A 15,533-nucleotide genomic window follows, 5' to 3' on the forward strand; every position below is an offset into this window, starting at 1 on the left:
CTCGCAGACATGTGTGAACTGAGTGGTGGTTGTTGTGGGCTCCGGGTAGACTTCCCTCATGGCACAACAGAGTCTTAGATTTTGCTCACGGGGCTGCCACAGTTCCCACGATGCCATCCCCAAACCTCCCAGACAAGTGCCACCAGGCAGCCTGACCTTTTGGGGGAGTAAGTGCGGTGTAGGAAGGAAAAGGCTGTGTACGGACGGGCATTGTCAGGAACCCTGAGAAGACATGGGTCTCCCCAGGGGGAGCATTTCACACTCGTGCCGTGTGTGTTTCCTTATTTCATGAAGCAGTTCTCATTCCTTTTAAATATCCTAAGTGACTTCCTTTGTCCATGGGATATTGATCTTCATATTTACGTAAATGGCATTTTGCATATTTATTCACTTTTGTTTTTACACAAAGGAGACTTGGACAGCCCAGGGTCTACATGTGTCAGAGCAATAGTCAACTAAACCCGGGAGCGAGGGCTTCTCACAGGATCACACACCACTGCCGGTAGTGGAGTCGGGGAGCTCCAGAGCGTCAGACTCAGATGGTAGGGAAAGAGATGGCCCCCGAGGTAAAGGCTGGGTGTTCCACTTTGGGAGAAGTCAGATTTCCAGGAATTAGCTCACTCAGTCCAAATGCTGCTGTCCCTGTCCTTCCTGCCTGACTAGTCACCTAGTGGTTATGAGGACAGAGGCAGAGGCCAGCGTGGAAAGTCAGCACCTGTTAGGTATTCTGAGTAAGAAGAAGCCCTTAGCAGTTTCCAAGAGATCCTACACAAGTGTCAGGAGTGGTCTGGAAGCCACTTAAAAGGCGGGTTGTGGCGGTTCAGGTGATGAGCCCGTGGCAGGATGTTGGCGGTGCATAATTTGGGGGTTGACTAACAAAAGGGCAAAGCAGAAGGGTCAGCACCCTAGGGTCCCAGTGTGTGACGGCACAGGCTTACACGAGGTACCTGCTGAGAGTTGTGGGCCACCGCCAGGAAGAGCGCCCCAGACAGGCTCGGGCTCATTCTCCTCCTCTTCTCAGCCCAGTTTACCCGCCACCGCCACCCCCTTCTCTCTGTTTCTCTTATCTCCATTCTTTCTTGTGATCGATGTATATATTTGTATATGTGATATATTTTTGATTGAAGGTATTTTTAAGTTTTTTTACCTTACTTCCTTAAAATTATGTGTTATTTTAGACTGCAATGATATAAACAAAAGATAAAGTGAGGGGGAAAAAAAAGTGAGGAATGGCGGTCACAAAGACTCAGCTTCCCTGCGCCATACGCCGCACCTTTCCCTCCAGGCCGGCAGGGGTGCGGCGCTGCGAGCGAGCTGGTGGCTGTGGAAAGCTGGCCGTGACCGTCACCGGCCATCCGTGAGCTCAGTGTGGCCTCCTGGTCCTGACTTGGGATGGCGCAGCTGCAGCACCTCGTCCCTCACATGTAGGGGAGCCCAGCTGACACCCGTTTGCTTCCAGCTCGCAGATGCGCTGGTGCCCATGGAGATTAAACCTGGCATTTCCTTGGCGACCGTCTCGGCTGTGCTGCACACGAAAGATAACAAGCACGTCCTTCAGGTATGGGGGCAGGTGGGCTGGGCTTGCACCCCCGAGTTACCACTGGGGCCTGTGAAGATGAGGAACCCCCCAGGCCGCCCCCATCAGTGGTCCTAGCACTCCCACCAGCACAAGTCAGAGACCAGACTCTTAATGGATTGGATTGAAACAGAGAGGACATTGATATAAATTCTTCCCTACTTATCTCTCTGGCCACATGCCTCAGAGAGAGAAGCGGGAAGAGCAGCTATTATTCATGGAGCTGGGGCCGCACCGCATCCTAAGTGCCTTTCCCGGCTCCCAAGGACTGGCGTCCCTCAGCGCGCCTGCGGGCGCCTTTGCTAGACCTGCAGTGTGGAGTGCGGGCGGGGGGAGCCCCCAGAGCAGCAGGGAAACCCACCCCCAGGGGAGGCCTCCCTACAGAACACACCTGCAGAAGCGGGCAGCGGCTGGGCACCTGTGAGCCACGGGCCGCAGCGCCTTGTCCCCGTCACCTCGTGCCCCAGAACACACCTGCAGAAGCGGGCAGCGGCTGGGCACCTGTGAGCCACGGGCCGCAGCGCCTTGTCCCCGTCACCTCGTGCCCCAGAACACACCTGCAGAAGCGGGCAGCGGCTGGGCACCTGTGAGCCACGGGCCGCAGCGCCTTGTCCCCGGCACCTCGTGCCCCAGAACACACCTGCAGAAGCGGGCAGCGGCTGGGCACCTGTGAGCCACGGGCCGCAGCGCCTTGTCCCCGGCACCTCGTGCCCCAGTTCACCGTATGTTTACTGCCTCACGGCATGGCTCTGTGAGCCCTTGTCCTCACCCCCCTTCTCGAGAAAGACTCCTTTCAGACTTGGACCGTGCTGCCACATAAAACATGCGAGCTCCTTGCCGTGAGCATTTCTCACCTTCCCACATCATCCTCGCCAGACTCAGTTACCGCCACTCTGTAGGCAGTTTCTCTGACCTTTTACCCCATCAGTCTGGGTTAATACCCCATGGCGGGTGGCCCGGGCCACCGCGCTACTGCTACCCCATCAGCTGCCAGCACAGCTTCTCATTTGAAGAATTTACTTGAAAAATACTGAAGTGAATCCTTTAAAACTTAAAAATGAGTCTTGATCAAAGGAAGATCTCTGCCAAAAAAGTCCCAGTGCTGTGTGGATACTTGGCGTTAGCTTCTGTTGGGAGAGCCCGGGCTGGCGCGGAGCCCTGGGTGGGACGGACAGGCTCGTGCTGTGGCCCCACACTGGTGCTTGACGAGACCCGCCCCGCGTCCCGCTCTAGCCCCCGCCCAGGCCGGCCCAGCCCAGCGGCGGTAAGAAGAGAAAGCGGGTGAGTGAGGACATCCCGGACTGCAAAGTGCTGAAGCCCCTGCTGAGCGGCTCAATCCCCGTGGAGCAGTTTGTGCAGACGCTGGAGAAGGTGAGCGCCGCCCCGGCCGCAGCACTGCGGCCTCCCCGCTCTTCGCTTCTTTTTTCTCCAGCTACACATTCTGAGCAGCTGTCCCTGTAGCATCTGCTTGAGTCAGGGTCAGGGCAGAAAACAGAACCGGGGGAGGGTGCCAGAGAGTTGGGAGAAGACCATGCTCTTCTTCCCTGTAGGTCCCCCCATTTCTTCTCTGCCAGCCCCTTCCTGTCAGACTCAGGCCACAAGAAGACTACCTCACCACACTCCGTTTCTTGTGGGAACTAGACCAAGGGAGCCCTTCAGAAACTTAGATGCGACGGATGGGTGAGGTGGGGAAGGCCAGATAAAGGAAACTTTGTAAGTCTGCTCCTTAGAGACTTACTTTTCAAGAAGCCCCTTGCTGATCAGAGCGCCAGCATGGATGCTGGCCGTGTCACAAGAGACGAGAGGCTCATACTGGGGGGCAGTGAGGGCAGAGGCACCCATGTGTCCAGGTCCCCGGGAGAGGGAGAAGCAGGGCCAGCAACTCCCAAATGGGCGGGAAGAGAGGGAAGAAGTCAGCGGTCCTCGGGAGGACCCTGGCCCTTCCCCGAATCAGCAGCCAGCCATCAGTGGTTTAATTTTTTCCCTGAAGGGAAGACCGTGGCCAAGTTGTGCAGCCCTGCTAGCCCCTGAGGGGTGGGGGCACTGCGTGGAAATGAGCCTGGGAGTGTCCCTGTATGATGCAGTGAACACAGCAGTAACTGCTTCCTCCCGACCTTGTGCTCCTCCGGCCCCTATTAGTAGGACTCCGCTTGACCTGTTTTTTTAAAAGCTTGAAACAGCTTCCTTTCCCAGAAGCACCTTCACTTAGTTCTGCCTGGCTCGTGTAGAACTTGACCCTTAGGATCTGCCCCAACCTGCACATGAGCTTTCTGGAACTAAGGGGAGAGATTCTCCCTAGCCCATATTCTTTACCTATCCTGTGTCCCTTTCAGGCGAATCAGTGTTATTTCTCCTTTTCCTCTTCTCAACTTTGTGTGATATGTAAGAAAATTGTATAACTCACATTAAGGTAGTTAAAGAAGGATTTGCTGTCCTGCCTTGTCTCATTCTCCCTTGAGAAGGATTTGCCAGATCACAAGGCCATTGATATCTTGCTTTTAGGAATGGTATTTTTCTGGGATGGGGTGAAGCTTTTTTTTAATCAGGAACCTTTGGCTGGTGATGGATAGCCCAGCACCCAGACTCCTGAACCCAGGCGCTTGGATGTGCTCCTCAGATAACTCAAAAGCTTAAGCAGGTTACAGAAATTTTGTTGTGTTTTGCATGAGAATTGGCATGTTTGAAGGCTTCATTTAAAGTGTACGAAGCTGTTTTTTAATTCTGTTGTGACAAGTCTGAAGAATTGTATTGGGGAGCATCAGAAATGACAGTTTCTAGAATGTTCAGTTTGGCCAAGCCTAGGAAGTATCCTTTCTTAAAACCACCAGTTGCTGCAATATCCTCTGTCTTTCAGTCAGCCTCTTGCTTTCAGAGTATCCATCATCTGCTTTCTCTTCTTCTTTTGGAGCAGCATGGCTTCAGCGATATTAAGGTGGAAGACACAGCAAAGGGCCATATTGTCCTGCTCCAGGAAGCCGAGACACTCATCCAGATTGAGGAAGATTCGACTCATATCATTTGTGATAATGATGAGATGCTCAGGGTACGACTACGGGACCTCGTTCTCAAATTCCTACAGAAGTTCTAAGAGGAACATCTAAGCCATTTCTACTTCACCGAAACCCTGCAGTCCTCTGCCGGGGCTGCCGGCACAAACTGAGGAAGAGCATGAAAGGTTGGCCGTGACTTGGTGGTGTTCTCTGGCTTAAGGAATAAAGAAGTAGACCTTGAGGGACCTGATTGTCAGCAGTTACAGCTAGAAGCTCCTGTGCTGGATTTCCACTCTGTTTTGGGCAAGAACTTTTGCTTTAAACTTGAACTCATTCTCTTCCCAATTTTGCCTTTCTTGGGTGGCCAGGATGGTAAGGCAGCAAGCTAAAAAATAACGTAAGTGGAACAGATGCAGTTTCCAAGAGGTTAATGGTGGAAGGGGAGGTAAAAAATGACTGACTTAGCAGTCTTCATTTTTCATGGTTTCATAGGCCTTGGGCAGAAGGAACAAATCTTTGCTTGTGTTTTATTTGTCTACAGTGCTACACCTTTGAAGAAAGATGATTTAAAAAATTTTTGGTATAATGAACCATCTATATGTATTTTATACTGTGAGCCCATTTTGTTAATAAAACTTATTTTTTATAGAAGTACATGTGCTCTGTTGAAACTAGAATGTACACATTGATTTAGTATCCGAAAAAATAACTATACAGAACAGCATAAATTGAGAAAATGACCATAATAGAGCATCTGGGTGGCTCAGTTGGTTAAGCGTCTGACTCTTGATCTCATGGTCGTGAGTTCAAGCCCCATGTAGGGCTCCATGCTGGGCGTGGAATCTACTTAAAAAAATAACATAGCATGGGGCACCTGGATGGCTCAATGGTTAAGCGTCTGCCTTTGGCTCAGGTCATGGTCCCAGGGTCCTGGGATCAAGCCCCACATCGGGCCCCCTGCTTATGTTCCCTCTCTCGATGTGTCTCTGTCAAATAAATAAAAAAAATACCATAGCAAATTTTAGTTTGGTGTGTGCAAGCATATAACCCATGATTTAGAAAACTCAGATATATGTTTCTTAAATTGTATGACAAGTTGCCTAACTTTATCTGAGCTGTGTCTGTATTAAAAAACAACACAGGGGCACTTGGGTGGCTCAGTCTCTTAGGCATCCAGTGCTTGATTTTGGCTCAGGTCATGATCTCAGCACCCTGAGATGTAGCCCTTTGTCGGGGTTCCATGCTCAGCACAGAGTCTGTGTGTCCCTCTCCCTTCCCCCACCCCATCCCTGCTTGTGCGCTCTCAAATAAACATATACATAAAATGTTTAAAAAAAAAAAAAAAAAACCACCAGCACAGATTGGTCACAGCAGCCTTAACCTTTGGGGGAAAGATCCAGAACACACAGCCCAGGCTCCATTAGTTAATCCATGCTCACCGCAGCCCTTGCCACAGAGGATCAGGATTCTCTGCATTAAGCAGGGCATTAAACTCAGATACCCATAGACCCTTATAATAATAGTAAGCTACTACATTTACAATAATGCTGCTGCTTAACTGCTTAACACAGATGTTTACCTCATCTAGGATAGCATCAGTTGTAACGCATGTGCCGATTTTGCAAGTATTATCATTGGAAGAAGGGGGATAAAGAGCACAGGTCTTAGAATTGGTCAACTGTAGAAGTAGGCCCAGTTTAACCTGCTCCTACGATCTCTCTAGACTGGTTGAAATTTACTCAGTAATCAGTCCTCCAACTTGTCCAGCAGCTGTGCATCACTAAGGGATTTAGTGAGCCAAGAACCACGTACAGTTCTGTTACTGGCTCAGGTTTTAGAGAGAGTTGACAGACTATCCGTTCTTTCTCTGGAGTGACCCTGCCAATGGAGGAATCCTTCATGAGGAGGAAAATAAGCAGCTTCCCTTGATAGGCACGGGCACAGGAATGCTCAGCTTTGACAGGCCTCTGTTGTCTATGGTACGGGTCATTCCAACCAATCAGGGGCCTAAGATGCATCTTAGGGGGACCTATAGCCTTGGATGGGGACTGACATTACAGGAGATTGGTTGCTATGAAAGCTTACCTATGTTTGTAGGAGGAGACTGTAAATATGCAGCACATGTAGAAGACCTCCTGACAAAACTTTTGTGAGAAATCAAATTTCAAGGATCTTTTTAAAATGTGAAAGCAGTATAAACTCAAGAAAATGAAAATGCTTATTTTACTTGGATTTGTTCAAGTTTGATTTCTATTAAAGGGCTTGCTCAGAGAGCCCAAGGCATTGATCCCTTGAGAGGTGATAACAAACAGTATATAAGTGCAAATCAGTCTGTAAACTGACAAGCCAGTAATAACTTAGAAATTCTGAAAACTGGGGACGCCTGGGTGGCTCAGTTGGTTAAGCAGCTGCCTTCGGCTCAGGTCATGATCCCAGCATTCTGGGATCGAGTCCCACATCGGGCTCCTTGCTTGGCGGGGAGCCTGCTTCTCTCTCTGCCTCTGCCTGCCATTCTGTCCGCCTGTGCTTGCTCTCTCTCCCTCTCTCTCTGACAAAAAAAAAAAAAAAAAAAAAAAAAAAAAAAAATTCTGAAAACTGTAATCAAGTCGCCACCACCTACTGAGTGGCAGAAGCCAGAGAGGCAGGAAGAAGCAAAGAATCATTTGTTAGAGCGGAGAGAAAATCTAGAGCTGGAGCAGTTGCGAATAACTGCTTAGAGTGCAGAGATTTGGATATTAAACTAGGTTGGTTAGTAGAAGATCCACAAGGAACAACAGAACCTGCCTTCCCACGCCATGATTATACTGACGGGGGCTCTATTGGAAATAGTGCACTGACTATTGACAATGACCTGGTGAAGAGTTGGACATGTAGAACAATTTCTACTCAAGCCCAACAAAATCCTAATGATGAAATAGTCATTGAAAAACCATTACTAGTGAAAAGGAACCTATTTTTATTATTTCTTTAAATCTAAGAAGTGGTGTGTTTATTATTGTGTAACAAATTACTCCAAAACTCAGTGGCTTAAAGCAACATTCATCTCACCATTTCTGTGGGTCAGGAATCTGGTGTGGCCTGGCTGGACGCTCCTCCCTCAGGGTTGTCTCTCCACAGGGCTACAAATAAGATGTTGGATGGGGAAACTGAGGTACAGAGATTAAGCAGCTTTCCCCGGAACCTAGCCAATAGGTGGTATCTGCCTTACCATAATGTCACATGTTGGTATCAGGAGCAGGAGCAGGCCTGGAAGAAGGGGCATCCCTGTTAGTCCACTTCTTTTCAAGTAAAGGTAACAGCTACTGCTCTTCTAATCCCTTGGGAGCTTGAAAGCTTGTGGACTTCACAGCAGTCCTACACAGGCAGGAGTTGGCTCTTCCAAACTACCGTGAAGTAGTAACAGAAACAAGAGTGAAGAAGCCTCCAAAGCTGTCTGATGAGAACATTCCTGTGAGCAAGCAAACAGGTGGATACGAAAAGGTGACACTTCTCTCTGGCCCCGAGTCCAGTTTTCCGCTGCGGCCATAAGGAGAGTTGAATATTGTCTCATTTCATGCCACATTGTGGGTAGGTAGGAAGCATATGATGTTCTCAAATTCACTGCAGTGGAACTATGGGTAAACAATAATCCTCTTCTTTAAACCCAGAATGATGTTAGAAATAACCAACTACAACTCCAGAGGAAGTGGCAAATAAAACCTAGAGACGGGCCCTGTAGAACTTGGCCGAAAATGTCTAATCTCACCAGAGGCTAGAGCCAACATCAATCATGAGTGTATTTACTAAAGATTAAATACCACAGTCTCTGCTGCTGCTTGGCAGTGCCTTATAGGTTTTAGTTGCATCATAAAAACAGTATTTTCCCATCTATAGATGCAATGAAATCCTTAGCAAAATTCCAATGACATTTTTCACAGAAATAGAAAAAAAAAAAAACAAACACCTAAAATTTGTGTGGAACCACAAAAGACCCTGAATATTCAGCCAAAGTAATCTCAAAAAAGAACAAAGCTGGAGGCATCATAGTTCCTGATGTCAAGCTTTATTACAAAGCTATTGTAATCAAGACAGTATGGTCCTGGCATAAAAACAGACACATAAACCAATGGTACAGAGAGCCCAGAAATAAACCCACACTTAAACAGTCAACTAATATTTGATAAGGGAGCCAAGAATACTCCTTGGGAAAAGAGTAGTCTTTTTAATAAATGGGAAACTATAACCACATACAGAAGAATGAAATTGAGCTGCTATCTTACACCACTCAATAATTAACTTGAAAAGTATTAAAGCTTTAAATTTGAGGCCCGAAATTACTAGAAGAAAACGTAGGAAGTAAGCTGCTTGACACTGGCCTTGGCAATAATTTTTCGGATAGGACATCAAGCACAAGCAACAAAAGCAAACATCAAGTAGAACTACATCAAACTGAAAAGAGTTCTGCACAGCAAAGGAGACTCAACAAAAGTAAAGGCAGCCTACTGAATGGAAGAAAATACTTGCAAACCATCTATATGATAAGTAATTAATACCCAAAATATATAAAGGACTCGTACAACTCAACAGCAAAACAAACAAAACCAATTTGATTTAAAAATGGGCAAAGGACTTGAATAGACATTTTTCCAGAGGAGACATAGAAATGGCCATCAGGTGCATGACAGGGTGCTCAACATCACTCATTGTCAGGAAAATGTAAACGTTCAAAACTACAATGAGACACCACCTCACACCTGTCAGAACAGCTATCCTCAGAAAGACAAGAAATAAGTATCGGCGAGGATGTGGAGAAAGGGGAACCCTCATGCACTGCTGGCACAAATGTAAACTGGTGCCACCACTGTGGAAAAACAGTATGAAGTACCTCAAAAAACTGAAAATACAGTGTGATCCGGCATTCCACTTCTAGACATAGAGACCAAGGAAATGAAGTCATTCAGATACGGGCAGCCTGAGTGCCCACTGATGGATGAATGGATAAAGAAAATGGACACACACACACAATACGGGATATTATTCAGCCATTAAACACACACACACACACACACAGAAATTCTGCCTTTTACAACAACATGGATGGACCCTGAGGGCTGTATGTGAAATAAGTCCAAGAAAGACAAACACTGTCCAGCCACACCTCATGTTGCGCTTCGCAGATACTGCTGTTTGGACAAGCTGAAGTTTCCAGACTTGAGTGGAGGAAGTGACTGCAGACATGGTGGCAACAGCAAGAGAACTAGACTTAGAAGTGGAGCCTGAAGATGGGACTGGGCTGCCGCAAGCTCATGATCAAACTTGAACAGGTGAGGAGTTGCTTCTCACACATGAGCTAAGTGGTTTCTTAAGATGGAACCTACTGGTGAGGATGCAGGGAAAACTGTTGAAATGACAGCAAGGAATTGAGCATATTACAGACACTTGGTTGATAAAGCAGCAGGAGGGTGTGAGAGGAGTGATTCCAGTTTTGAAAAGTTCTGTGGGTAAAATGCTATCAAACCGCATCACGAGCTGCAGAGAAGTCATGAGAGGAAGAGTCAGCCAATGTGGCGAACCTCACTGTTGTCTTACTTTGAGAAATTGCTGCGGCCAACCCAGCTTTCGACACCCGCATCCTGATCATCAGCAGCCACCGGCATCAAGACAAGACCCTCCAGCAGCTAAACGATTACACCTAGCTAAAAGCTCAGATGATGGTCAGCACTTTTTATCAGGGAGGTATTTTTAAATTAAGGTATGTATTTTCTTGTGCACTTAATAGATGACACTATAGGCATAACTTTGATATGCCCTAGGAAACCAAACACCTGATTTGACTCGCTGTTGCAATATTCTCCTTACTGCAGTGGCCTGGAACTGAACCCGCAGTATCTCCAAGGTATTCCCGTCTGTTCTCACTCTATGTGGAATCTAAAAAATGCAAACTCAAATAGTAGAATAGTGCTTGCCAGAGCTGGGAGGTGAGGGCATTGGGAGATGTTGGTCTAAGGGTACAAACTTCAGCTATAAGATGAGTAAGTTCTGGGGCCCTGATAGATGTATAGCATGGTGACCAATTAACAATACTATAAAAAAATGTACTTGAAAGTTAGAAGAATGGATCTTAAAAGATATCACCACAAAAATGATCATTATGTGAGGAGATGGAGCTGTTAGCTAATTTTAGCATGGTAATCATTTCTCAGCATGTACGTGTACCAAATCAGCACCTTAAACTGGCATGGTATGTATGTCAATAATAGCAATAAAGCTGGTGAAACATTATTTTACATGTATTAAACTTAAGCACTTTTTGAGTCATGGTACCACAGGTTGTCAAGAGCATTTTGCCCACAACTTGTCATTAGACATACAGGCTACTTCTTGTTTTCTTATATTGTTATGTGAGACCACAGTAAAAAACGGAGGGCACCCTGTGCACAATAATTCTTGTGCTAGCAGGGTTTATCTTTTACCCCTCTCTACGACAAGCCATGGTAATAATTCCTAACCCATTTATGAGTCTTCCTGACATCCAGCTAGGAAATCAATCACAAATAAAAAGTAACTTTAACTTGAATATACAAATTTTGGATTACTAAAAACTTGATCAACTAAAAGTTTGCTGACATTTTTGAGATGAGCTAATATAAATGTTTCATCTAGTAACTAGTTATAATACTCACGGTATTTTGAAAATAGTGAATTTTGATGTTATAAAGTTTTTTCCAGTCATCAGTAGGCCCTTCCAATCATCAATGAACATTTTTTAGGCACCTGTTATAATCTGTGCATTGTGCTCCTTTGATTTTAGCTTGCAAGAATAACAGATAAAAACTGGAGTTTCTCCTAAATTTCTCATGAAGTACAGAGGAACAAATTTCCAGGACCGTGTGTGTGTGTGTGTGTGTGTGTGTGTGTGTAATATGGAATATTACCAGCCATAAACAGGAAGTTCTGGGGGCCCTGGAGTGGCTCAGGTGGTGAAGCATCTGACTCTTGATCTCAGCTCAGGTCTTGATCTCAGGGTTGTAAGTTCAGGCCCTGCATTGGGCTCCATGCTGGGCGTGGAGCCTACTTAAAAATTAAAGAAAAAAGGAAGTTCTGACACATACTACAGCATGATGAACATTAAAAACATGCTGAGTAAAATAAACCAGACAGAAAAGACTCGCTATTGTATGAGTTTGTTTATATGAATGTCCAAAAAAGACAAATTCATGGAGACAACACTGAGGTTGTCAGGGGCTGACGGGAGTGAGGAATAGGGAGCTGCTGTTTAATGGGCACAGATTTCCTGTGGGGAAGATGAGAAAGCCTGGGAATTGCTGGTGGTGACGGTCATACACCGTGAGTGTGCTTAATGCCACAGAACTGTGCACTTAAAAATAGGTTAAAAGGTCATTTTTAAGTTATGTAAATTCTACCAGAACGAAAATATTTTAATTCTAGGGGCGCCAGGGTGGCTCAGTTGTTAAGCGTCTGCCTTCGGCTCAGGTCATGATTTTAGGGTCCTGGGGTCGAGTCCCATATCAGGCTGTCTGCTCGGCAGGGAGCCTGCTTCTCCCTCTGCCTCCCGCTCTGCCTGCTTGTGCTCATTCACTCACTGTCAAATAAATACATAAAATCTTTTTTTATATGTTTTATTTATTTGACAGACAGAGGTCACAAGTAGGCAGAGAGGCAGGCAGAGAGAGAGGGGGAAGCAGGCTCCCTGTTGAGCAGGGAGCCTGATGCAAGGTTTTATCCCAGGACCCTAAGGTCATGACCTGAGCCAAAGTCAGCCTAAGGTCATGACCTGAGCCAAAGTCAGAGGCTTAACCCATGGAGCCACCCAGGTGCCCCTAAATGAATAAAACCTTAAAAAAAAAAAAAATCTACCTTGAACAGACACGTTGTTAACAGTCATGAACTTCATGTACGCCTGAGTTGGCAGTGGTGGTAACTTGTCTTCCAAGAAGATACACACCTGTTGAATGTGATGTACAGTTTCTCAGCAGTTGTAGTAAGGATGAATAGTGGTACCCATGATTCTAGGCCCAGCACTGTCCAGTAGAGACACAGTGCAAGCTACAAATGCAAGCCATGTGTGTAATTTTATATACATAAAATTACAAAAAAAGCAAAAAGAAATAAGTATAATTTTACCAATATATTTTAAGCAACTCGTTATATTCAAAGTTATATTATTTTAGCATATAATCAATGCAAAAGAGTATTACATTCTTGGGACTTCATCTTTGTACCCCAGAGTGAATTTTACACTTAAACAGCACATCTCAGTTCATACTGGCCATGTTTCAAGTGCTCAATACTGAGCTCAATACTGATACCAGGCTTGTGACGATCATACTAACTGCACATGTCAATACCATTGTAGGTGCCCTGTAGTAATTTTATCTAAAATAGGATTTGTGGTTGTGTTTTGTGTGAGCAGAGTTGCTTGCGCTAGAATATATTTTTATGCGTAGTGATCCGTAAAGCTGGTTGTGAACTTGGTTCCTTTCCTTTTATTGTAAATTTAAAGGTCATATGACCTAAACCAGTTGTTCTCAACCAGGGGTAATTTTGCTCCCCATGGGACATTTGACAGTGTCTGGAGATGACTGGCGTGGGATGGAAGGGGCCCTAGAGGAATCTAGTGGGTCAAGGCCACCAATACTGCACAGGTCCCCCGCACCCCTACTCCCCACAGTAATGAATCATCCAGTCCAAATATCAACAGTGCTGACAGTGAAAAACCTTACTCACTCAACTTTGTCCCAGGTTACAACTAGATAAATTGCTACTCTTTTGCTCTGAGAATAAACCACGTCTTTGTGCTGAACTTCAGTTGTTCAGATCATGGAACTTCTTTCCACATGTCTTGATCTGGGACAAAATACTTTGTTTTCTTCTAAATCTCTAATTATATTCTCTTTGTTAAAATAACTAGTGTGTTTTTTGTTGTGTCGCTGGGCCTTGACTGGCAAAATTATTTCATGTCAAAGAGTCGTCCCTTTGGTTATTTAAATAAGAAACTACAGATTTTTCAAGGCAAGAATGTTTATTTTGCAGCATTAAATGCCAGCATATCATTACAGTAAAATCGGGGTAAGGCTGTCTATGACCTTTCAGACATACCTGTGCATCATGGCTTTTGCAAAGACGAAAAGGGATAGTGTTTCTTCTTCTTCTCCTTTTTAAGTAGGCTCCATGGCCAGCATGAAGCCCAGTGCACAGCCTGAACTCATGACCCTGAGACCTGGGCTGAGATCAAGATTCAGACACTCAACCGACAGAGCCACCCAGGAGCTCCTCTTCTTATTACTGAGTGTAAGAAGCAAATGAGAGGTACAGTACTATCACTTTAAGTCTGCCCCAATACACATTCCTACAGTGGCCTTCCTGGCTAACTCCCCCAGGAGAAACAACCACCTCACCAAAAGGGAGGTGCACTTTTTCCCTTGATTATGTAAGAAAGATAATTCTAGGGGCACCTGGGTGGCTCAGTCCATTCAGCGTCTGCCTTTGGCTTGGGTCATGATCCCGGGATCCTGGGACCTGGTCCCGCATTGCGCTCCTTGCTTACTGGGGAGTCTGTTTCTCCTTCTCCCTTTGCCTGCCGCTTCCCCTGTTTGTGCTCCCTCTCTCTGTCAAATAATAAAATCTTAAGAAAGAAAAAAAGGACAATTATATCCTGAATGCTAACCTGATTCTTTTGAAGATTTTTTTTTAGGAGTTGGGAAGGGGTAGAGAGACAGGGAGAGAGGGTCTAAGCAGACTCCATACTGAGGCATGGAGCCTGATGTGGGGCTCGATCTCATGACCCTGAGATCACGACCTGAGCTGAAACCAAGAGTTGGACACTCAACCAACTGCGCCACCCAGGTGTCCCATTTTAATTGTTTTTTTTTTTTTTAAGTCAGTGAATAAAGTAGAGTAACATTTGAAAATCTGGCTGATAACATTCCAATGGGAGTTTTGTTTTTTGGACAGATGTTTAGATCCAGCATATAAAATCTGCTAAATAAAGGTGACTTTCTATTCCTCCAAAAATGATCTGTTGAAGAAGGCACTTTCCATTCAGTCCTGGTACAGATGCCAAATTAATGTTCCAAGATCTTACATAGAATTTATTTTAACCTGTTCTTTTTTTAAAAAACAACAACAGAAAAAAATGCTGGTTTCTGTGTTTATAAACACCCACAAAACCTATCTTTTATAAAACGCTGACATAGAAGAACTAACACTCACATTAAATGTCCTACTCCTGCTCTAAGATCACCTTAAAATCAGTCAACAAACCGATTACTTGAGACAATGAAGACATACTAACCACAGTCCCTTGCCTTCTAGGAGTTTATCATCTAGGAGAGAAGTGGGATCCAGGGAACAGAACAGTGCCATCAGATGTTCCCTAAGAAAAAAGAGTCCCATGAATAAAAAAGTTCAGGAAACATTAAAAAAAATAAATCCTTGACTGAAATGTAAAAGCTACACCATAAAGCTCTTAGTGGAAAACGTAAAAGAATATCTTTAGAACTTGTGGCATGGGGGCACCTGGGTGGCTCAGTAGGTTAAGCCTCTGCCTTCTGCTCAGGTCATGATCTCAGGGTCCCGGGATTAAGCCCCACCTCGGGCTCTCTGCTCAGCGGGGGGCCTGCTTCCCCCTCCCTCTCTGCCTACTCGTGATCTCTGTCAAATAAATAAAATCTTAAAAAAAAGAAAAAAAAGACCTTGTGGCATGGCTTTCTTGAGTCACAGAAAGCAATAACTAAGAGATAGTTAAACCATATCAAAATTACAAGCTTCTGCTCATCTGAAGAGATCAAGAAAATGGATAGGCAAGCCACAAATTGGGGGAGTATCAACAATAAAAAGACAACATACCCATACAATGGAATACTATCCAGCAATGAAAAGAAATGGGCTATCAAACCACGAAAAAGATGGAGGAAACAAGCATTCACATACCTGAATGAGAGGCCCATATGTGAAGGCTCCATACT

At 45.4% G+C, this 15,533-nt stretch overlaps 1 protein-coding gene across 4 annotated transcripts in view; it reads left to right on the plus strand.

The window, feature by feature from the left end:
• The window catches only part of INTS9 (integrator complex subunit 9), a 106,522-nt gene extending 101,305 nt beyond the window's left edge, over positions 1-5,217 (plus strand). For all 4 annotated transcript variants that reach the window (XM_047717471.1, XM_047717473.1, XM_047717472.1 and 1 more), the window contains 3 exons: positions 1,460-1,558; positions 2,810-2,947; positions 4,488-5,217. In XM_047717471.1, coding sequence (XP_047573427.1) covers positions 1,460-1,558; positions 2,810-2,947; positions 4,488-4,664 — 414 coding nt within the window. In that variant the 3' untranslated portion in view covers positions 4,665-5,217. The remainder of the gene's footprint in view (positions 1-1,459; positions 1,559-2,809; positions 2,948-4,487) is intronic.
• The last annotated feature ends 10,316 nt before the right edge of the window (positions 5,218-15,533 follow it).

Source organism: Lutra lutra, chromosome 2 (genome assembly GCF_902655055.1).
Source record: "Lutra lutra chromosome 2, mLutLut1.2, whole genome shotgun sequence".
Taxonomy (NCBI): domain Eukaryota; kingdom Metazoa; phylum Chordata; class Mammalia; order Carnivora; family Mustelidae; genus Lutra; species Lutra lutra.